General features: G+C 45.9%; 1 protein-coding gene across 1 annotated transcript; it reads left to right on the plus strand.

The window, feature by feature from the left end:
* The first annotated feature begins 439 nt into the window (after positions 1–439).
* EIF4E2 (eukaryotic translation initiation factor 4E family member 2) lies at positions 440–11,349 on the plus strand. Its single transcript, XM_069973391.1, has 7 exons — positions 440–529; positions 852–966; positions 2,958–3,092; positions 3,944–4,048; positions 4,286–4,438; positions 7,740–7,876; positions 10,695–11,349. The coding sequence occupies exons 1-7, from the start codon at positions 510–512 to the stop codon at positions 10,732–10,734; spliced, it is 705 nt and encodes a 234-aa protein (XP_069829492.1). The 5' UTR covers positions 440–509; the 3' UTR covers positions 10,735–11,349.
* The last annotated feature ends 12,023 nt before the right edge of the window (positions 11,350–23,372 follow it).

A 23,372-nucleotide genomic window follows, 5' to 3' on the forward strand; every position in this document is an offset into this window, starting at 1 on the left:
GATGAAAGTTTCACTTTGTCGCCCCCATAGATCAGTGCGCAAAATAAAGGACCAAAGACACTTTACATTGATGCGATCTTATACAAATCCCTAGTAGTTTCACACAGCAGAAGGACACATAAGCATCACAAGGCCTCAGAGCCTCTGCAGATTTATACGGTCTAGTGTTTATACCAGGGATGAAGAACCCCAGGCCCTCCAGCTGCTGCAAAAACTACAATCCCCATCATGAAGGCTGTCCAGGCATGACAGGAATTGTACTTCTGCAGTAGCTGGAGGGCCTGGGGTTCCCAATCCCTGGTAAATAAAACGCAGCAAAGGATGAATTAAAAAAAAAAAAACTTTTTGCCCCATTCAAAATGGCCGCCAAATCCCGCCGTTGTCCACGATTTGTAGTTGTCCGGTCAGAAACAAGAGCGGCTACAAAAGGTTCCGTCCGCTTACAGGAAGCGCGTGCGGAGGAATGTTATGCAGGAAGCGGAAGCGGCGGGGAGAGGAGCACGGAGACGATGAACAACAAATTTGATGCGTGAGTTTAGGGGCTCGGAACGGTGACCTATAGAGCGGTGCGGTAACGTCCAGCTGCACATAGTGCCCGCCACAGGGGTGGACCGGGGTGTGACCGGGGTGTGACCGGAAGTGACCAGAAGGTGTCAGCATCCTGCGGTACCTGTGCGGCACCTGTGCTCGTGTGTATTGCTCCCTTGTACTTTGTGCAGTAACATGAAGCCTGGTCCTGTCTGCGGTGTAGGAGCCTCCATAGTGCAGAGATAGATTGGGAGACAATAAGAATATTACGTTTTATTGATTTTTTTTTATTTATTTTTTTTAAGTGATTTTTATTGTTTCAGTCTAAAGGATGATGACAGCGGCGACCATGATCAGAACGAGGAGAACGGCACACAGAAAGACGGTGAGAAGGAAAAGAACGACAGGGAGAAGAGCCAGGGCCCCTGCCGGAAGAAGGTAGGACGCCACGGCGTGTGTGTGTGATATATACTGGGGGGGGACGCTATATACTGGGGGGGACGCTATATACTGGGGGACACGGCACACAGAAAGACGGTGAGAAGGAAAAGAACGACAGGGAGAAGAGCCAGGGCCCCTGCCGGAAGAAGGTAGGACGCCACGGCGTGTGTGTGTGATATATACTGGGGGGGGGGGGACGCTATATACTGGGGGGGACATTACATATACTGGGGGGGACGCTATATACTGGGGGACACGGCATATACTGGGAGGGGGACGCTATATACTGGGGGGGACGCTATATACTGGGGGACACGGCATATACTGGGGGGGATGCTATATACTGGGGGACACGGCATATACTGGGGGACACGCTATGTACTGGGGGACACGGCACACAGAAAGACGGTGAGAAGGAAAAGAACGACAGGGAGAAGAGCCAGGGCCCCTGCCGGAAGAAGGTAGGACGCCACGGCGTGTGTGTGTGTGTGATATATACTGGGGGGGGACGCTATATACTGGGGGGGGACGCTATATACTGGGGGGGGACGCTATATACTGGGGGGGGACGCTATATACTGGGGGGGGACGCTATATACTGGGGGACACGGCATATACTGGGGGGGGGATGCTATATACTGGGGGGACGCTATATACTGGGGGACACGGCATATACTGGGGGACACGGCATATACTGGGGGACACGGCATATACTGGGGGGGACGCTATATACTGGGGGACACGGCATATACTGGGGGGGACGCTATATACTGGGGGGATGCCACCTCGCTGGGTGTACGCTATATACTGGGGGGATGCCACCTCGCTGGGTGTACGCTATATACTGGGGGGATGCCACCTCGCTGGGTGTACGCTATATACTGGGGGGATGCCACCTCGCTGGGTGTACGCTATATACTGGGGGGATGCCACCTCGCTGGGTGTACGCTATATACTGGGGGGATGCCACCTCGCTGGGTGTACGCTATATACTGGGGGGATGCCACCTCGCTGGGTGTACGCTATATACTGGGGGGATGCCACCTCGCTGGGTGTACGCTATATACTGGGGGGATGCCACCTCGCTGGGTGTACGCTGTATACTGGGGGGATGCCACCTCGCTGGGTGTATGCTGTATACTGGGGGGACGCCACTTCGCTGGGTGTACGCTATATACTGGGGGGATGCCACCTCGCTGGGTGTATGCTGTATACTGGGGGGACGCCACATTGCTGGGTGTACACTGTATACTGGGGGACGCCACCTCGCTGGGTGTACGCTATATATACTGGGGGGACGCCACGCCACTGGGTGTACGCTGTATACTGGGGGGACGGATGAGCACTAATCTATAGGTGATGCTGTCACATCACTTTCTATGTAGGGATGACCCCTTTAAGGGTGCGTCAACACTGGAAAAATCCATATCCCTTTAAAGGGGTACTAAAGCGCAAATCTTTTTCTGTCAGATCAACTAGTTTAAGAAACTTTTACAGATTTGTAATTTACCTAGATTAAAAAATCTCCAGTCTTCCAGTACTTATCAGCTGCCATATGTCCTGCAGGAAGTGGTGTATTCTCTCCAGTCTGACACAGTGCTCTCTGCTGCCACCTCTGTCCATGTCAGGAACTGTCCAGAGCAGGAGAGGTTTTCTATGGGGATTTGCTGCTGCTCTGGACAGTTCCTGACATGGACAGAGGTGGCAGCAGGGAGCACTGTGTCAGGCTAGGGAGAATACACCACTTCCTGCAGCACATACAGCAGCTGAGAAGTAATTGAATACTGAAGATTTTTAAATAGAAGTAATTTTACAAATCTATTTAACTTTATGAAACCAGTCTATTTGAAAGTATAAATATTTTCGCCGGAGTACAAAACCTGCACCCAACCTGGAGACAAGAGCGGTGCTGTCTCTGGAGGAAAGTGGCCATGTTTTAGTAGTGCTGGAAAACCCCTTTAATTCCGCCATATGTTGTGTATTCACAGACAGTTGTACCCGGCCCAGCAGAGCACCCGTTACAGTACAACTATACCTTCTGGTATTCCCGCCGAACTCCAGGAAGACCGACCAGCTCTCAGAGTTATGAACAGAACATCAAGCAGATTGGTACCTTTGCCTCAGTAAGTGACTACTAAGTGTTACCGCTTTGTTTAAAGGGATTACCATACAGCAAAATGGAATAAGAAAGTGTTGAATCGTTGTTTTTACACACATAGGGGGCAGATTTATCAACCATGGTGTAAAGTGAGACTGGCTCAGTCGCCCCTAGTAACCAATCAGATTCCACCTTTCATTTTCCAAAGAGTCTGAGGAAAGAAAGGTGGAATCTGATTTTTTTTTTTTGTTTTGTTTTTTTTAAACACTACAGTAATTTGAAATCCCCCCGGGGGACTCTATAATCACAGCACTAATCTTTCATAGAGGTCAATGCAGTACATATTTACTGCATTGATCCATGAGACCACTGCTCAATTACAATGGGCTGCTGGAGCCCTTTGTAATTGAGTGCCGAGCCAGTATCAGCGTCATTGCGGCGCTGACCACCGGCGCGACCACAAGCACGGAATGCCCCTCCAAGATCAGAGGGCTGGGTTGGTGTGGGTTTTTGGTGGATCCACCCACTAGACAGGGCTTTAGTACCATTTAAATGCAGCTGTCAGTTTTGACAGCTGCATTTAAATAGTTAATTAGCCAGATGTGGCCATCACCCCCCGCCTGCTAATAGCCCTAGTCCGGGGAGCAAAGGGGTTCTGAGCGGGATCACTGTGTGGCGTCATGATGTAAGTCTACATCACATGTTGTTAAGGGGGTTAATGGTAAGTGGCCATACATTTACCCGATTTTTCAGGATTGGTGGGTTAGAGAGTTTCAGAGCTACTCCCCCCGCAATCACTATTTCCTGACATATATCTATTTATCTTTATTCCCATACTCAGATAAACCAATTACATATATCTGCATTGTTATCTAGGTGGAACAGTTCTGGAGGTTCTACAGCCACATGGTCCGTCCCGGTGACCTGACCGGACACAGTGACTTTCATCTTTTCAAGGAAGGAATCAAACCGATGTGGGAGGTGAGTACGTCTGGAGCAAAAGAAAATCAGAAACCAGTAAAGCCGCTATTACATGGGGCGACTGTGAGGAGCAAACGAGCGCTGTCCTTCTCTCATGTCGGCTGATCGTTGGCTTCTATTACACGGGACGATTATCAGCCGAATCGCGCAACAATTGTTCCGTGTATTAGGGCTTTAAGAAGATGAGTGCTGATACTGCGTGTATGTCTCTCTCTCTCTCTGTTTCCTCCTACCTAGGATGATGCAAATAAAAATGGAGGAAAGTGGATAATCCGCCTGCGTAAAGGGCTGGCTTCTCGCTGCTGGGAGAATCTCATTTTAGCCATGCTAGGGGAGCAATTCATGGTTGGCGAGGAGATCTGTGGGGCGGTTGTCTCTGTCCGTTTCCAGGTGAGATGTTAGTAATTTGTTTGTTTAAAGCGCATATACCATCAGTACATTCACTTTACGTTTTTCACATAGAACGGCGCGGCCCGGGCATCGGCTGGAGGTGAGTTGGCCCACCTCCAGTGATTTAACTTTGGCCAGGGGGCCAGGAATAGAACGGCGACCACAGCACCGGCGTCCCCACACTGGCGCTATTCTATTCCTGTGAACTACTTAAAGCGAATGTACTGATGGTATATTTGCTTTAAAGAGGTTCCCAGTGCTTTTTTGCGCTCTGTACTGTTTCCAGAAGTATACCGATGAGGACGAGAGGGGGGTGGCTGCATCTTGTGACCATCCCGCACACCCGTGACAATGTCCAGTAGCTACCTAGTGTCGCCACAAAATCAGGCATCTGTTGGACATGGTGTGCAGGCGTGGTTTTATCGCAACCCCGCTCCGTTCTCCGGATGTCAGACGGTATACTTTCAGATTTGTTAATTTTCGTCTCTTAAAAAGATTTACAGCTAATGCTAATGGCAGGACATAAACCACACACAGATTTGACAATCACTAAATGCAGACCCCCTAAGTGCTAAAGAAAATAAAAATGTGGCTCCTCGCATATCATTTGCACCATCCCATATAATGTAATATAGTATAATAAGCCTATATTGTGGGCATGCAGGATCCAACTAGTGATTCACGATGCACCGAAATATCGATACTACTATCGATATTTGGGGCAGAAAAAAGGTTCGGTACCAGGATTTCCTGGTATCGATACTCTATGTTAAACTGCCTAATAACGCAGCTTAACATAAAGTATGGTGCAGAGAACACGGCCGGCGGCTACCTGAGCGCCAGCCATGTTCTCTGTGTGCCGCCCCCTGGTGCCCCCTCCTCCGCCCGCACGCTCTCCGCTCCCGGCGGCGCCAAATTTACATAACCAGCACATAGCGATCGCTAGTGCCGGCTATTTTACAGGGTAGATGCCGCTGTCACACCTGACAGCGGCATTAACACCTCCTGAGCCGCTCCATATGCAGCGGGAGTCTGCTGCATATGGAGCGGCCCCCACTGCTAATGACTGTGGCCCGCGACCTCGCGGGCGGCAGTCATTTAACTATTCCCCCCCCCACTCAGGACCCACTGCTGCAGCCGGGTCCCCCGTACCCACCAGTTCCCGCTGCTGCAGCCGGGTCCCCCGCGCCGCACCACCCCCAGGACCTGCCGGTGCAATGCGGTCGCACCCTCCGGTGTCCACAATCCTGCCCCCCCCCCCTTCCCTCGGAGTCCTCCGGTACAGTGGCACAGCAACTCCCAGCATACCTTCTTGTGGGGAGTTGTTGTGCACAAGGAGGTATGCTGGGAGTTGTTGTGTCAGGAGGCTGCTAATGCACTACAACTCCCAGCAGCACACCTTCTTGTGCACTACAACTCTCAGCATACCTCCTTGGAGACAAAGGTATGCTGGGGGTTGTAGTGCAAAAGGAGGTATGCTGCTGGGAGTTGTGGTGCATTAGCAGCCTCCTGACACAACTCCCAGCATACCTTCTTGTGGGGAGTTGCATTGCACAAGCAGGTATGCTGGGAGTTGTAGTGCACAAGGAGGTATGCTGCTGGGAGTTGTTGTGTTAGGAGGCTGCTAATGCACTACAACTCCAAGCAGCATACCTCCTTGTGCACTACAACCCCCAGCATACCTCATTGTGCACTACAACCCCCAGCATACCTTTTTGTGCACAATGAGGTATGCTGGGGGTTGTAGTGCACAAGAAGTTGTGCTGCTGGAAGTTGTGTCAGGAGGTTGCTGCTGCACAACTGCAACTCCCAGCATACCTTCTTGTGCACTACAACTCCCAGGATACTTTCTTGCGCACTACAACTCCCAGCACACCTTCTTGTGGAGAGTTGCACACAAGGAGGGATTCTGGGGATTTGTAGTGCACAAGGAGGTATGCTGAGGGTTGTAGTGCACAAGGAGGTATGCTGGGAGTTGTAGTGCACAAGGAGGTATGCTGGGAGATGCAGTTGTGCAGCAGCAGCCTTCCGACAAAACATCCCAGCATACCTCTTTGTGTACTACAACTCCCAGCATACCCACTTGTGCACTACAAATCACCACAAGAAGGTATGCTGGGAGTTGTAGTGCATAAGAAGGTATACTGGGAGTTGTGCATAGGGAGGTATGCTGCGGGGTACAGAGGAATTAAAGTGTTTAAAAAAAGTTTAAATTAAAAAAACAATAATCATAATAAAGGTTCTAATAATCCCTGTTCCCTTTTTTTCAAAAAAAATATATTATATTTGTATTTTTACATATTTTTTTTCTCCAAACTTTTATTTAGTATCGAATTAGTATCGAGTATCGAAATAAGAAAGCTGGTATTGGTATTGAACTCAAAATTCTGGTATCGTGACATCCCTAGATCCAACTAATACCAGCAAAAATTCCCCCCAGGATGGGTGGGGTGCACAACCAAGAAGAGGAAGCCACTGCTCCCATCTGCAACACAGGCAAAAAGACAGATCTCCTACAACACCAGACATGTCCAAAGTTATTGATCACAGCAGAACATACAGCTGTTGAAAGATCATGGACGGCTGTTCTTTCTGTCAATATGTTCTCATAGACTTAAATTAAAAAATATTGACGGAATACGTGGCCAGCTGGAGAGTGCATCACGCTGCTGTAATCTCTCCATGGCTATATCTTCTGATCAGAGCGGGTCTCATCAGTGAGACTAGCTGGGATCAACAACTTTTGACGTGTCTAATGGTATCTTAAAAGTTATTTGTAGGGAGTGACAGGAATTACAAGTACAAACTTGCTCCCCCCTGGTGAGTGGCATGACCGGCCTCAGGACTCTAGACGGAAGTTATTTTCCCTCAAGTTGTGATGACGTCATGACTTGGGAGAAAATGCCCGTCCCGGTTGATGGACTGGCAACTCAGCCAATCAGTGATTGGAGCGGCGTCCTGTCTCAGTCACTGACTGCCTGAGCGTCGAGTCCATCAGCCGGGTCATGACATGTCCGAGATGGAGATCACAAAGCCCGGCTGGGATCCTGAGGCGGGTCCTCCCGCTCACCGCAGGCACGGGGAGAGGTAAGTTTATACTTGTAATCAGATTCCCCCTGCCGGCTGCCAATTTTTTAAAAAATTCCCTAAGGGAGGCCTCCAGGTCTCTCTGACCTGTCAAAACAGAAACACATGGGAAACTTTACTTTAAGTTGGTGTTCCCCTTTAAATCAAAAGGTCTATATATTGGGTGGACTGACGGGCGGCTTATAATAAAGATGATTTCTTGCATTCATTTTAGGAAGACATTATCTCTATCTGGAATAAAACTGCAAGTGACCAAGCAACCACCGCTCGCATCCGGGATACTTTACGTCGAGTTCTGAATCTGCCTCCAAACACAGTCATGGAGTATAAAACGCACACAGACAGCATCAAGTACGTATGAAGTTACACACCGCATCCTGGATTCTCTTATTGCAGCTTTGGATGTTGCCAGAGAGGCATTTTATGGCTACTTAAAGGAGAAGTCCGGCAAAAATTTTTATTAAAGTATTGCCCCCCAAAAGTTATACAAATCCCCAATATACACTTATTACAGAAACTGCCTATAAAGTGCTTTTTTCCTGCACTTACTACTGCATCAAGGCTTCACTTCCTGGATAACATGGTGATGTCACTTCCTGGATAACATGGTGATGTCACGACCCAACTCCCAGAGCTTTGCGGGCTGTGGCTGCTGGAGAGGATGATGGTAGGGGGACACTGAGGGACACAGGGCACTGGAGGGACACTGAGCATCCCCCTGCCATCATCCTCTCCAGCAGCCACAGCCCGCACAGCTCTGGGAGTCGGGTCGTGACATCGCCATGTTATCCAGGAAGTGACATCGCCATGTTATCCAGGAAGTGACATCGCCATGTTATCCAGGAAGTGACATCGCCATGTTATCCAGGAAGTGACATCGCCATGTTATCCAGGAAGTGACATCGCCATGTTATCCAGGAAGTGACATCACCATGTTATCCAGGAAGTGAAGCCTTGATGCAGTAGTAAGTGCAGGAAAAAAAGCACTTTATAAGCATTTCCCGTAATAAGTGTATATTGGGGATTTGTATAAACTTTGGGGGCAATACACTACTATAAAAAAAAAAAAATTTCTGTACTTCTCCTTTTAATGTTACATGAAAAATCTGTGCCAAAAACATAGGCTTCAGTGTTCCTGGAGAAGACAAGAGGGGGATGATAGAGGCGTAGTCCTTTTTCCCCACTTATACAAGCTTTCAGACAGTAAAGTGAATGTAAGCTGACTGCATGTGGGAAGACTGCCATGTGGGGCATTACGACTTTTTATTTTTGAGTTAAAGGGGTAGTTCTGAAAACCAAAAAAAAAAATAAAAAATCTTTCAAATCAACTGGTGCCAGAGATTTGTAATTTACTTCTATTAAAAAAATCTTCAGTTTTCTTGTACTTATCAGCTGCTGTATGTCCTGCAGGAAGTGGTGTATTCTTTCCAGACTGGAGAGGAGATGGGAATTTTCTACTGCTCTGGACAGGTCCTGACATGGACAGAGGTGGCAGCAGAGAGTACTCTATCAGACTGGAAAGAATACACCACTTCCTGCAGGACATACAGCAGCTAAGTACTAAAATACTGAAGATTTGTAATAGAAGTAAATTACAAAACTCTAGCACTTTCTGGCACCAGTTGATTTAAAAGATTTTTTTTCTGAACTACTCCCTTTAAGCAACCAGGGTATAAAAGTATACCTTGTAGTGTCTCCATGCATTTCCCTCTTTTGAACCTTTACAAAATGACATAATGCAGTATATGAAAAATTAGGGATTAAGTACCAGACGTTGCTTTGTATCCCCTTCCTGATATTTTGGCTGTGTTTGTCATAAAGCCCCCTATCACACCTCGCTGTGGTGGTCTCGGTAAAATATGTATAGGTCTGGGGAGAAAACATTACATGGAGGTCATCAAGCCAGAGGCCGTAGTGGATGATGTCTTCAAGTGCTCGGCCAAGCTGGAAGGATGCATGCATGAACTAGGGCAGGGATGGGGAACCTTTGGACCTCCAGCTGTTGCAAAACTACAGTTACCATCATGCCTGGACATGTTAGATAAGCTTTAGCAACAGCTGGAGGGCCGGAGGTTCCCTATTCCTGAACTAGGGGATGGAATTAGATTGGTAATGTAGATCAGTCATCAGTCTCATTATGTAATTGGCCAATTCTCTACAAAATCAAGATTTTTTTTATTTATTTTTGTAACTTACCTTTGGTTGCTCAGGACCTGGGAAGAATTTCACGGCCTGGGAAACAACAGCGGCCGCTGACTTTATTCTCCCACACTCCCTGCATGCAGCGGTAGGGCCTCATATTAATTCCTCACTACTTTTTTTTTTTATTTTTTTTATTTTTTTTTATTTTAATAATTAAAGTGTACCTGTCATGTAAATGTCATTTTTCAGAAATAGGACAAGTGATTTTAAGAAACTCTGTAAAAGGTTTTATTTAGCAAAAGAGTTTCATTCTGTACTCAAAGCTGGTTTCCTCCCCCCTCATTTCAGAAGAAGCAGGATTTCTGTGTCCATTATGCTCTATGGAGGGGGAGGGGCTGAGGGTGGGTGAGTTAGCACAGAGAGGAGAAAGGGCAGCCCTACACAGCACATCATCCTGCAAGCTTCTTTTACCAACTCCCAGATAAGCTCTGACCTGTAAATCCAGCTCTTTATGTGCCCAGACAGTCTCCATATTGTACAGCTGCTTCTCACCACTTCCTGCTTACTCATCCCACTCTGCCCCTCCCCCCTCTATAGGTTATAATGGACACAGCAAACCTGTCTTCACTTAACTCCTCTGTAATGAAGACTGCTTTGTCTTATAATGAAGAGACAAGACGTGAGGGGGGAGGTAGGAAACAGCTTTTTGAGTACAGAAAGAGGCTTTTTTGCCTAATAAAACCTATTACAGAGTTTCTTAAAATCGCTTATACTACCGATTTCTGCAAAAAAAATTAAATGACAGCTACACTTTAATTTTCCTTTTGTCCATCATCTTTCCCAGGATTCCATTTTGTGTGACTATTTTAGTGTTTGGGGACTAAAGAGAGAGTTGTGTCTGTGTTTTTATGTCCATGGAACTAATGAGCGAGGAGTCCCCTGATGCAGCAATCCATGAGATTACCGGCGTAGCAATAACTTTTTGTCTCCTTTTAACCCCAGTTTATAACTTCCTTGTTTATTACAGGGACAAGACGAGTTTCCGAAACACAAAAATTGCATTATGAGAAAATGTTGTCGCCCTCACCAGGTCTGAATTCATCACTCCCTCTTTCGTACAGTATTCTGCATGTGTACCAGTGACACCAGTAACCCATTTACTGCCAGAGAGCCTAGCAATCCTTGCCAAAAAGAAAAAAAAGGTAACCTGTTGTGTGGCCTTGGCTGGAGAGGTGGGTAAGAATGGCCTTCCTGTCACTCAGCTCCACCACCTTTCACTTTTTACGTGATGCCGCTTCATCGGGGGAGAAAGTAAAGCACTAAAAATGTTACGTTTCTTGAATACTTTTTATTTGTGGTTTTATTATTTTTTTTTAAGGGGTAGCAGATGGCATGAATTCTATGTTTGTTTGTTTTTTTTATCTGTAACTTGTGGCCACTCCCGCGTCATTGAAGCGAAACCTCTGCTCCCGGAACTTGCCTTGTAATGTTTCTTCAGCACTTTGTTAGTTTCCTTTCATGTTTTACGCAAAGGATTTTGTCCGTGTATGATAATGGAAATCATCATCGCCCTATCAGACCCGTTACTGAGACATATCAGTATTATCGGTGTACAAGGTTTAACCTTCATTTTGGCTGTCTGTATGTCGCAATGTCATCTCTATTAAAATATTGGGTCTTTCGTCCTGTCTTGTCTTTTTTTTTTTTTTTTTTTTTTTTTTTTTTTTTTCCTGAGTTATTAAATTAAAAACAGTAGAGCATCTTTTCTAAGGGTGGGTTTACACTACGGAACCCAAGCGGACCCGTTCACATCCGTGCGCCTTTCCGCCCGTGCCATAGACACCATTCTATGCACGGGTGGATTCCGCATACCGCCGAAAGAATTGACATGTCAATTCTTTCGGCGGAATGTGCCCGCCCATAGAATGGTGTCTATGGAGCTGGCCGAAAGGCGCGCGGATGTGAACGTGTACGAGCTACGGAATCCGGCAGAAATTCTCCGCTTGGGTTCCGAAGTGTGAACCCACCCTAAGAGTGGGGTCACATTACGAAATCTGCTCCATAGACACCATTCTATGCCCGAGCGGGTTCCGGATTCCGATGAAAGAATTGACATGTCAATTCTTTCGGCAGATAGCAGAATCGGCCTGCCAATAGAATGGTGTCTATGGAGCCGGCGGAAAGGTTCATGTACTAGCGTCGGAATCCACCGGAATTTATCTGTGCAGATTTGATAATGTGAACCTACCCTTATAACTGAACTTTAGGCCGAAACTCTGTAATGAGTAAAGTGACAATTAGATGATACCATGCTCGATTGTCGAGATATGTAGATCAGTTCTGGAAGGCTGATCCCAAACCGGGCTGTGTGTTCCCATGGGAAACCATGTACATTACATTGTAATTGGTTTGTACACTCCATGAAAGCTAGAGCGCCAGGCCCACAGAGGGTAAGGACTAGCAGTAAGTAGCCAAGCATTCCCCACTCTAAATGGCTGTTTGAACTTCCCGCGTGCAGGCACCTGTTAGAACTCATCGCCAAATTTAAAAAGACTTCTTCTTACAGAGTGGTGGGACATTGGCGGCCTGGAGAGGAGTCCCTGCAGCTCTCCCCATGGTTCACCCTGCACCTACGCTGCCCATATCATTCACCTGCTGCAGGAGTAGCTCCTCTAGCCTCCTCCACTTCACCTCACCGCAACAGCTCCTCCATCTTGCCCCACTGCACCCGTAGCTGTTCCCTGCGACGGGTGAATGATATGGCTGCCGCATGAGGTCTGCAGGGACTCCTCTTCAGGCTGCTGGTGTCCGTGCTCGTGCTGAAGCACAGGTGCCAGTGGTCTGGAGAGGAATCCCCACAGCAGGTGCAGCTCCCACCGCTCTCTCCTGGTAGATCTTGGCACCGAGTTCAAACGGGGGCAGGTGTGCGTCAAGTTCAAACAGCTGCCTCTCTCCCTCTCGCCTCTGCTGCAGGGAACACCTGTTTAGGGCCCTATTACATGAGACGATTATCGTGCGAAAAATCGTTAAATCGTTCAAATTTAAACGATTGTTCTGTGTAATTGCAGGCATCAATCAAAAAATTGTTCGTATGTTGTTGATCTAGATCTGAACCTAAAATTATCGTTAATCGTTCGCTGTAATTCCACATTCGTTCGCTCAAGTTCCGCATTTGTTCAATAATCGTTCAGTGTAATTGCACATTGTCCATTGTTTTGCTGGGATCAGAAGGAATAAACGATCATAACTAAGGACCATCGTCCTGTGTAATATGGTGAACGATTTCAGGTTAACGATCAACAATCTTGTTTGTGATCATTTATCCTTAGTCGTTAATCGTTAAAAATCGCTCCATGTAATAGGCTCCTTAGAATTTCCTTATTATAAAAGGAATCCCCTCTCCTGTAACCTTGGTGTCTGAACAGTAGTTCGGCCGATTTTGTTTGGATACGGAACATACATAGGGCAGCAGATTTGTCCAACATAAGACATATGCTCGAACGTCTGACATTGATTTCGACTAAGTCTTCTTGGCCATCTGATGCAATTTCAACGCATTTCCAGTCATTTTTATTTTTTTTTCCATTTTTGGGCATTTCTTTTTGTAACAGCAAAAGTTGTTCTTCCCTTATATCTTCATTTATTAAATTACTACTCTTAAAAGCTCAAACAAAAATGTACTTTTTCTTTCAAACCAACTGGTTTCAGGAAGTTATATAGATTTGTAATGTACTTCTCTTTAAAAATCTCAAGTCTTTTCATACTTATCAGCTGCTGTATGTCCTGCAGGAAGTGGTGTATTCTTTCCAGTCTGACACAGTGCTCTCTGCTGCCACCTCTGTCCATGTCAGGAACTGTCCAGAGCAGCAGCAAATCCCCATAGAAAACCTCTCCTGTTCTGGCCAGTTCCTGACATGGACAGAGGTGGCAGCAGAGAGCACTGTGTCAGGCTACAGAGAATACACCACTTTCTGCCGGACATACAGCAGCTGGTAAGTACTGGAAGACTTGACATTTTTAAATAGAAGTAAATTATGTTGTGTTTACACAGAAAGATTTATCTGACATATTTTTGAAGCCAAAGCCAGGAACAGACTATAAACAGGGAACAGGTCATAAAGGAAAGACTAAGATTTCTCCTCTTTTCAAAACCATTCCTGGCTTTGGCTTCAAAAATTTGTCCGATAAATCTCTGTGTAAAAGCATCTTTACAAATTTATATATTTTTCTTACTCCAGTGGATTTCAAAGAAAAAGATTTTCACCAGAGTACCCCTTTAACAATACTTTGGCACACACTTTCTTCAGTAGTCTGGAGCAGAAACACAGTTTACAGTTACCAAATCTATGTGTATAAGACCGATATTTTTTTTTATAATTTCTCATTTCCCAAGGCCCGGCATAATATATGGAATTCCTGTAGCTGTTGTTCCTTGTTTCGGTCATGAATTGTACGCTCAGCTTATACACATAAGATTTCCTGAGTAATTCTTGTGGGGATAGCTGCTGGCTGCACGCTTGTAGACAGTAAGGGTATGTGCACACTGAGTAATTTAGTCTGAAAGTCCGTTGCATAAATGAACTTAATCATTCTTTAGACGGAGGAAGGAATCCGCCCGTGCATAGAATGGACGGATTACGCGACAGACTTTCTGTCTAAATTACTCAGTGTGTCAGATGCTAAAGGTGGCCCAGAGAACATTTTGGTGGCTATATAAGTATTTCCTAAAAAGAAAACTCAAATAAGGACTTGGGTAGGTAGTATGAATTGTGTCCTAGAGATAAATGGTGCTATATGGTGCAAAGAAGGTATGTATTTTTATGAAAAAGACACCTTAATGGTGCGTTCACACCTACAGGATCTGCAGCTGATTTTCTGCAGCAGATTTCATTTAAATAACTGAACACAGAATCAAATCTGCTGCAGATCCTGTAGGTGTGAACGCACCCTAAAGGAGTACTTCAGCGAAAATCTTTTTCTTTCAAATTAACTGGTTTCAGAAAGTTATATTGATTTACAATTTACTTCTATTTAAAAAATCTCAAGACTTTCAGCACTTATCAGCTGCTGTGTGTCCTGCAGGAAGTGGTGTATTCTTCCCAGTCTGACATAGTGCTCTCTGCTGCCTCCTCTTTCAATGTCAGGAACTGTCCAGAGCAGGAGAGGTTTTCCCTGAGGATGTGCTGCTGCTCTGGACATTTCCTGACATGGACAGAGGAGGCAGCGAAGAGCACTGTGTCAGCTGGAGAGAATACACCACTTCCTGCAGGACATACAGCAGCTGCTAAGTACTGGAAGACTGGAGATTTTTAAATAGAAGTAAATTACAAATCTATATATAACTTTCTGACACCAGTTGATTTTAAAGAAAAAGTTTTTTGCCGCAGTACCCCTTTAATAATAAATAAGCATCGCGCTACTAAGTCGGAAAAAAAAATTGCACATTTAAAGCAATAGTGAATATAGGCCTATGTGTGTGTGTGTGTGTATATAGCCTTGAGATAACTGAGCTGGGTATGTTATGTATTGTGCATGTTACGCCTGGGCCCCCTCCCTATTGCCATGGGTTGGTCTGTTTAGTAGTCTTCTATACATCATATAGCTGCAGTATGATATATGACTGAGGCCTGGGTGTTTTATGGTCTTCCCTGTTCTCCATTGTTCCACCTCTCTTTCAGCTCATCTCAAAAAACATGTAGTTCTGAAAAGAAACCAAAGGAAAATAGACATGTTTGTCATGTGGATGGAGAGATGTTGTTAAGGAGTTATACAGCGATTCTTAGGTCTTACCAGCAGGAATGTCGCCGACAAAAGAAGAGCCTTGTCTATCGGAGTGACGGAAGCTGAAACTGCGGAGCCGGAGAGAAGCAGCATTCAGTCCATTAGAAGTACAGCACATGTGTGAGATGGCTATTCCTATTATTATTATTATTATTATTATTTTCTTGTGTCACTTGTAAAAAGCTCAAGGGAATGGGTGCTCAAAACGTAAGGCTTGGTTCACACTACATTTTTGCAATCCGCTTTTTTCATCCATTATTTGGAAAAAAACTGATGCGTGTGTGCATCCGTTTTAATATGTTTTTCCATTAAATCCCATTATAAAAAAAAACATCAAAACTGTTCCGTTTTTTTTTTTTTTTCAACATACACAAAAACGCAGTTGGCCTCATTTTTGTGTCCATTAAAAAAGGAACGGATCCGTTTTTTTTTATAATGGAATTCAGTGGAAAAACGGATGCACACATGCATCCTTTTTTTCCTAAAACGGATGAAAAAAACCATAGGGTGAACCCAGCCTAAGGGGTAGAGATAGGAGTCAGGTAGCTCGGCATTTGAATACTGGTGGCTGAGGGAGTTGGATGCAGCCCTAGGGAATCCTGGAAAACATGGGTACATATGGCTAGATCTATGTTTTCCAGGACTCTCTAGGGCAGTAATGGCTAACCTTGACACTCCAGCTGTTGCAAAACTACAACTCCCATCATACCTGGGCAGCCAAAGCCATATCTTTGGTTGTTCAGGCATGATGGGAATTGTAGTTTTGCAACAGCTGGAGTGTCAAGGTTAGCCATTACTGCTTTAGGGCTAAGTTCCCACACAGTATTTTGCAACCAAAACCAGGAGTGGATTGGAAACACAGAAAGGCTGTGTTCACACACTGCTGAAATTGAGTGGATGGCTGTCGTTTTATGGCAAATAACAGCCATTGTTGTAAATTAACGGTAATTATTTGCCATTAAATGACGGCCATCAACAGAGTGTGAACATAGCCTTTCTGTATTTTCAATCCACTCCTGGTTTTGGTTGCAAAATACTGTGTGGGAACACAGCCTTACAGTGTAACTATCATGTCTGTTCAGGTGCACACCGATTTGCAGAGATGAATATCAGAAAATCCCCACATTTAGGTGTGCAAACCTTGTGGCACCATACCCCAAAAAATCTGCTCCACCTTTTTCTCTTAAAGGGGTTGTCTAGCACTACTTTCTTCCAGAGACAGCACCGCTCCTGTCTCCAGGTTGGGTGCAGGTTTTGTAACTCAGTTGCACTGAAGTAAATGGAGCTTAAAGAGGACCTGTCACCCCCCGCGCCGGGGTGACAGGTTCCTCACCCCCAGATAGATCCCCTTATAGTTACCTCATGTCGCCGAGTCCTGCTGCCGGAGCCGGTCCTGGGACGGAGATATCCCGGTGAGAAGCCGGTGCGCGCGCTGTGGAGATGAGTCCAGCGTCTATAGAGAATGAATGGAGCCGGACTCATCTCTGCTGCGTGCGCACGGCTCCATTCATTCTCTATGGACGCTGGACTCATCTCCACAGCGCGCGCGCCGGCTTCTCACCGGGATATCTCCGTCCCGGGACCGGCTCCGGCAGCAGGACTCGGCGACATGCGGTAACTATAAGGGGATCTATCTGGGGGTCGGGAGCCTGTCACCAATCATGGCCGAAATTCTAATATTTTTATTTTTTTTTTGCTAATTAGCTGTAAATTTAAATTTTATTAATATTTGCAAATACACTTAATTATTTTTATAACTGTGTTTTTGAGATATACACACTTTACTTTCCTGTCTCGCGCCGGCTCTTTTCAAAAGAGCCGGCGCAAGACAGGAAGCTCCCGTCATGCAGAGCGGCAGCAATACCGGGGGCGCCGCCATATTGATGACGTCACTTTGCGTTCCAACGCTGGAACGCAAGTGAATAAATTAAGATGGCGGCGCCCGGCAGCGAACAAGAGGATTGGGTAAAGTATAAGATACAGACTGCAAAGGCAGTCTGTATCTTCATAAATAGACAAAATGAAGATATAGACTGCCTTTGCAGTCTGTATCTTATACTTTACCTCATCCTCTTGTTCGGTACAGCAAGGCCGGCCGCCGCCATCTTGAATACGTCACTTGCGTTCCAGCAGTGGAACGCAAAGTGACGTGCATTTGCAGTCTGTATCTTATACTTTACCTACTCCTTTGTTCCGGTGCAGTAATGCCAGCCGCCGCCATCTTGATGACGTGTTGCTGGAACGCACGTGCGTTCCAGCGTGACGTCATCAAGATGGCGGCGCCCCGGCATTACTACACCGAAGAAGAGGATTAGGTAAAGAATAAGATACAGACTGCAAAGGCAGTCTGTATCTTCAGGAATAGACTTAGGGAGAGAGGACCTTTAATAATAGGGACAGTGATTTTTAGGTGATATGTTCTCTTTAAAGGGGTTCTCCAGTGCTATAAAAACATGGCCACTTTCTTTCAGAGACAACACGACTCTTGTCTCCAGTTCAGGTGTGGTTTGCAATTAAGCTCCATTCACTTCAATGGAACTGAGCAGCAAAACCTGCACCCAAACTGGAGACAAAAGCGGTGCTGTCTCTGGAAGAAAGTAGCAATGTTTTTTTTTTAGCGCTGGATAACCCCTTTAAATGCAAACCACAGCTGACCTGGAGACAAGAGCGGTGCTGTCTCTGGAAGAAAGTGGCCATGTTTTTCTAGTGCTGGATAACCCCTTTAAGAGGGAAACCTTGCACAATAAACAGCAATAAGCGATGCAACGGTTCACTGTGCGGCCCACAGAAATAGGTAGCTAACTTCTTACACCCTATGGGACGTTCATTCTGTATCTGGCCCTTAGAGAGTAGGACCCACTCATTTGCTGCAAGTTGTTTTGCTGCATTATTGTACCAGTCTTTTTCCTCCAGACCAAGCAATTATAGTCCTGTAACATATCAGGTCAGACATGTAACTTACTGTCAAGGCCAAAGAAGTCGTGATCCATGTTGTAATCTTCATTATATCCCGGCCATCTCTTCCATATAATAGCAATCATTTGACCGTCCACTGATGTCACCTGCAGCCAAAATGGAACATAAGGCACCCCTTGTATTTATGTATGTTGTTGCTTTTGGTATGGTGCGTTTACACAGAAAGATTTATCTGACAGATTTTTGAAGCCAAAGCCAGGAACAGACTATAAACAGGGAACAGGTCATAAAGGAAAAATGCTGTATTAAGCATGTACTAACTATGTAAAATTGAAATCAGACAGACTTCTGTGGTGTCCCACCAGGGGTGTTGCTATTGGTTACACCCTAAGTAAAAGCCTGTACTTATTGTAAGCAAGTAGTGATAAAGTTTTGCCACTAGATGTCTCTATTATAGGTATGTGTATTTAGACGCTGCACAGCTGGAGTATGGAAAGGTTTATTGTTTGTGTGTATGCCATGTGGTTCTGTGACCCTATAGGAGTGTCGTCTTCTTCTATCCTATCATCTCTCACTTTCCTTCTTCTTATGCATCTTTCACCCACTCACATCGCACCTTAGATACGCTGGAAATGGGAAGTCACATGGCTAGAGGCAGTGTATGAATTGCTAAATTGCTTTCAATTGCTTCCAAACAAAAAAAAAGGTTTTTGTTTGAAAGCATGCCCACCGAACAGAACGCCAGGGCATGCAGCTGGGATTCTTTTTAGTCTGCCACCATTGTCCCCTACCTTCACCGTCCACTGCAGAGCAGCTGCATGCAGGACATGAAGACCGTCACCTGCCACCAACCCCGATGTTTCCTTTCGGGGCCATCACTGTGTGCAGGCAAAACCTCAAGAGGCCCATTGTCCCCTCCCGCCAGAAGTAGAGCTGCACACAGTCTGCCGTTATCCTGTCACCTGCCACCATACCATACGATGTCCCAGCTGTGCTGTGGTGAGCCCCCCTGGTGGCCAGAAGCCACCGTACTGTACACTGTCCCTGCTATGCTGTACAAGTGTGTTGTGGTGAGCTCCCTCTGGTGGCTGGAAGCCATCATACCATACACTGTCCCTGCTGTGCTGTACGAGTGTGCTGTGGTGAGCTCCCCCTCGTTGCCAGAAGCCGCCACACCGTATGCTCTGTCCCTGCTGTGGTGAGCTCCCCCTGGTGGCCAGAAGCCGCCATACCGTACGCTCTGTCCCTGCTGTGCTGTACGGGTGTGCTGTGGTGAGCTCCCCCTGGTGGCCAGAAGCCGCCATACCGTACGCTCTGTCCCTGCTGTGCAGTACGGGTGTGCTGTGGTGAGCTCCCCCTGGTGGCCAGAAGCCGCCATACCGTACGCTCTGTCCCTGCTGTGCTGTACGGGTGTGCTGTGGTGAGCTCCCCCTGGTGGCCAGAAGCCGCCATACCGTACGCTCTGTCCCTGCTGTGCTGTACGGGTGTGCTGTGGTGAGCTCCCCCTGGTGGCCAGAAGCCGCCATACCGTATGCTCTGTCCCTGCTGTGGTGAGCTCCCCCTGGTGGCCAGAAGCCGCCATACCGTATGCTCTGTCCCTGCTGTGCATGTGACATGTGAGGTTGGACCCCCGCAAGCTGATTTTGCCTGGACAACCTCTTTAAGACCAAAATTGAAGCAGTTATTCACAATGAGAAAACCAGTGCTTCTCCTATCCATACACAACAGCTCCAGAGTTACCTAACCCTTAGCAGACACCAGTTCTTGGTGGCGGCTTATTCCACAAGGTGTCCATAAATCCTGCTTCAGTGTTACCTGGAATTCCTGGTCAGCATGGCAGCGAGCGGCACTCCACGAGCCTTGGATGTCCATTGTTCTCCGTCCCTCCGAGTCATGCACCGAGAGACACGGGCTAAACAAGCTCCATCTAAACCAGAAAACGACAGGGAGTTCGGGTCCTATTAAACCAAGCGATTTTTAACAATTTATGATAAACGCAAACGACAAAAAGATTATCGTTTAAATTCAAACAATATGTCATTTGCACGATAATTGTCCCATGCCATAGGGCCCTTAAAGGGGTACTGTTTGTTTTTTTTTGTTGTTTTTTTCCATATCAACTGGTTTCAGAAAGTTATACATATTTGTAATTTACTTCTATGTAAAAATCCCAAGTCTTTCAGTACTTATCAGTTGCTGTATGCCCTGCAGGAAGTGGTGTATTCTCTCCAGTCTGACACAGTGCTCTCTGCTGCCACCTCTGTCCATGTCAGGAACTGTCCAGAGCAGGTGTTTTCTATGGGGATTTGCTGCTCTGGACAGTTCGTGATATGGACAGAGGTGGCAGCAGAGAGCACTGTGTCAGACTGGAAAGAGTACACCACTTCCTGCAGCACATACAGCAGCTGATAAGTACTGGAAGAGAAAAACTCTCTGAAACCAGTTTATTTGAAAAAGATTTTTGCCGGACTACCCCTTTAACTACACCTCTGGGCACAGATTTATTCAGTAGCCAATCTAAGTTAGCATTTGTAGGCAACACATTTATGACATCAGGGACTAAAGTTGATGCAGACTTTGATATTTTTATTTCAAAGGCTTAATTTATTATAGGAAATAAGGGGGCTATTATCAGGGGCTGTTATATACCCGGTAATGCACTATACTGACCTCTGCTGGACAAAGCCTAGAAGGGCATTAGATGAGGAGAATACTCTGATGACCATCAGGCAGCAGAACAGGCAGCACACATCCACCCGGTAGGGTCTACAGAACCTCAGCACCTCCTCTCTGCTCTGGTCGCAGAGTCGCAGGCAGCAGGAGCGAGCGGGGCCGCAGAGCTGGTAGCACGGGCAGCTGGAATCTGCAAGGAGACATGGAGTACGGCTTCCTCAATCTATAACACCTGTTAGGCTAGGTTCACACTGCGTTTTTAGCATCCGTTTAACGGATCAATTTTTTGCAAAAAACGGATGCATTTGTGTGCATCCGTTTTTGATCCGTTTTTTCATTGACTTCCATTATAAAAAAAAAAACGGATCAAAACGGATATGTTTGTTTTTTTTTACGCACAATAAAGTACTGTTGACACTACTTTTTTGACCGCTAAAAAAAACGGATCCGTTAAACGGATGCTGAAAACGCAGTGTGAACCTACCCTAAGCATGGAGAGCGGCCAGCCTGCAAGAGCGGAGTGTGATCTGGGCTTACACAAGAGGGACAGCATTGTGGTTAGAGATTTTTCTTTCTAATCAACTGGTTCCAGAGATTTGTAATTTACTTCTATTTAAAAAAAATCTCCAGTCTTCCAGGACTTGTCAGCTGCTGTATGTCCTGCAGGAAGTGATGTACTCTTTCCATTCTGGACAGCAGGAGAGGTTTTCTATGGGGATTTGCTGCTGCACTGGACAGTTCCTGACATGGACAGAGGTGGCAGCAGAGAGCACTGCGTCAGACTGGAAAGAATACACCACTTCCTGCAGCACATTCAGCAGCTGATAAGTACTGGAAGGCTCTGGATTTTTTTATTAATAGAAGTAAATTATAAATCTCTGGCACCAGTTGATTTGAAAGGGAAAAAAAATGGTGAACCACCCATTTAACAAATGGGAAGACAAATGATTTTTCCTGCTGTTTGTCAGAAAACAAGTTGCCATACTGTATTATTTACCAAGCTTCTACATCAGGACCAAGCAGGTGACAAAACAGTATGGGCAGATCATTGTATGGGCAGAGTCATTGTATGGGCAGAGTCATTGTATGGGCAGAGTCATTGTATGGACATATCATTGTATGGGCAGATCATTGTATGGGCAGATCATTGTATAGACATATTGTATGGGCAGAGTCATTGTATGGACATATTGTATGGGCAGAGTCATTGTATGGACATATCATTGTATGGGCAGAGTGATTGTATGGGCAGAGTCATTGTATGGACATATTGTATGGGCAGAGTCATTGTATAGACATATTGTATGGGCAGAGTCATTGTATGGACATATTGTATGGGCAGAGTCATTGTATGGGCAGAGTCATTGTATGGACATATCATTGTATGGGCAGAGTGATTGTATGGGCAGAGTCATTGTATGGACATATTGTATGGGCAGAGTCATTGTATAGACATATTGTATGGGCAGAGTCATTGTATAGACATATTGTATGGGCAGAGTCATTGTATGGACATATTGTGTGGGCAGAGTCATTGTATGGACATATTGTGTGGGCAGAGTCATTGTATGGGCAGAGTCATTGTATGGACATATTGTATGGGCAGAGTCATTGTATGGACATATTGTGTGGGCAGAGTCATTGTATGGGCAGAGTCATTGTATGGGCAGAGTCATTCTATAGACATATTGTATGGGCAGAGTCATTGTATGGGCAGAGTCATTGTATGGGCATATTGTATGGGCAGAGTCATTCTATAGACATATTGTATGGGCAGAGTCATTGTATGGGCATATTGTGTGGGCAGAGTCATTGTATGGGCAGAGTCATTCTATAGACATATTGTATGGGCAGAGTCATTCTATGGACATATCATTGTATGGGCAGAGTCATTCTATGGACATATCATTGTATGGGCAGAGTCATTCTATAGACATATTGTATGGGCAGAGTCATTGTATGGGCAGAGTCATTCTATGGACATTGCCTATGCCAGAACTCTATTCACCATCTTGGCACCAGAAATACAGACTCTAAGTTGATCCCCCGGATCTGTGTGTCTGATATTCGCACGCTTACCTTCGGTAGCCACAAGTAATTGCTTGGCTGTGCGACTGGAAATAATGTATAATCTCTTTGATTGGCAGCTCAATCCTGTAACAGAAAGCAATGATTACATCCCTCCCAGTAATAAAATCCATAGAACAAATAGAGGGGGATCATTATGTATAGAGAATTGTGCTCTGGTGTAATGAATGTCGGATCCGCCGTATGAATATTCAGAATAAACACCGCCAATTACAATGTGCGCTCATTCTCATCAGCGCCGGGGATA

This window comes from Dendropsophus ebraccatus, chromosome 6, assembly GCF_027789765.1.
Source record: "Dendropsophus ebraccatus isolate aDenEbr1 chromosome 6, aDenEbr1.pat, whole genome shotgun sequence".
Classification (NCBI taxonomy): domain Eukaryota; kingdom Metazoa; phylum Chordata; class Amphibia; order Anura; family Hylidae; genus Dendropsophus; species Dendropsophus ebraccatus.

What these genes read in the sequence shown, in the direction of transcription:
- EIF4E2 (XM_069973391.1), top strand. Translation starts at nt 510, where the DNA reads ATGAACAACAAATTTGATGC. An exon ending in ATGAACAACAAATTTGATGC is followed by an intron (nt 530 to 851) that starts GTGAGTTTAGGG and finishes TTATTGTTTCAG; the next exon opens with TCTAAAGGATGATGACAGCG. An exon ending in ACGCACACAGACAGCATCAA is followed by an intron (nt 7,877 to 10,694) that starts GTACGTATGAAG and finishes TGTTTATTACAG; the next exon opens with GGACAAGACGAGTTTCCGAA.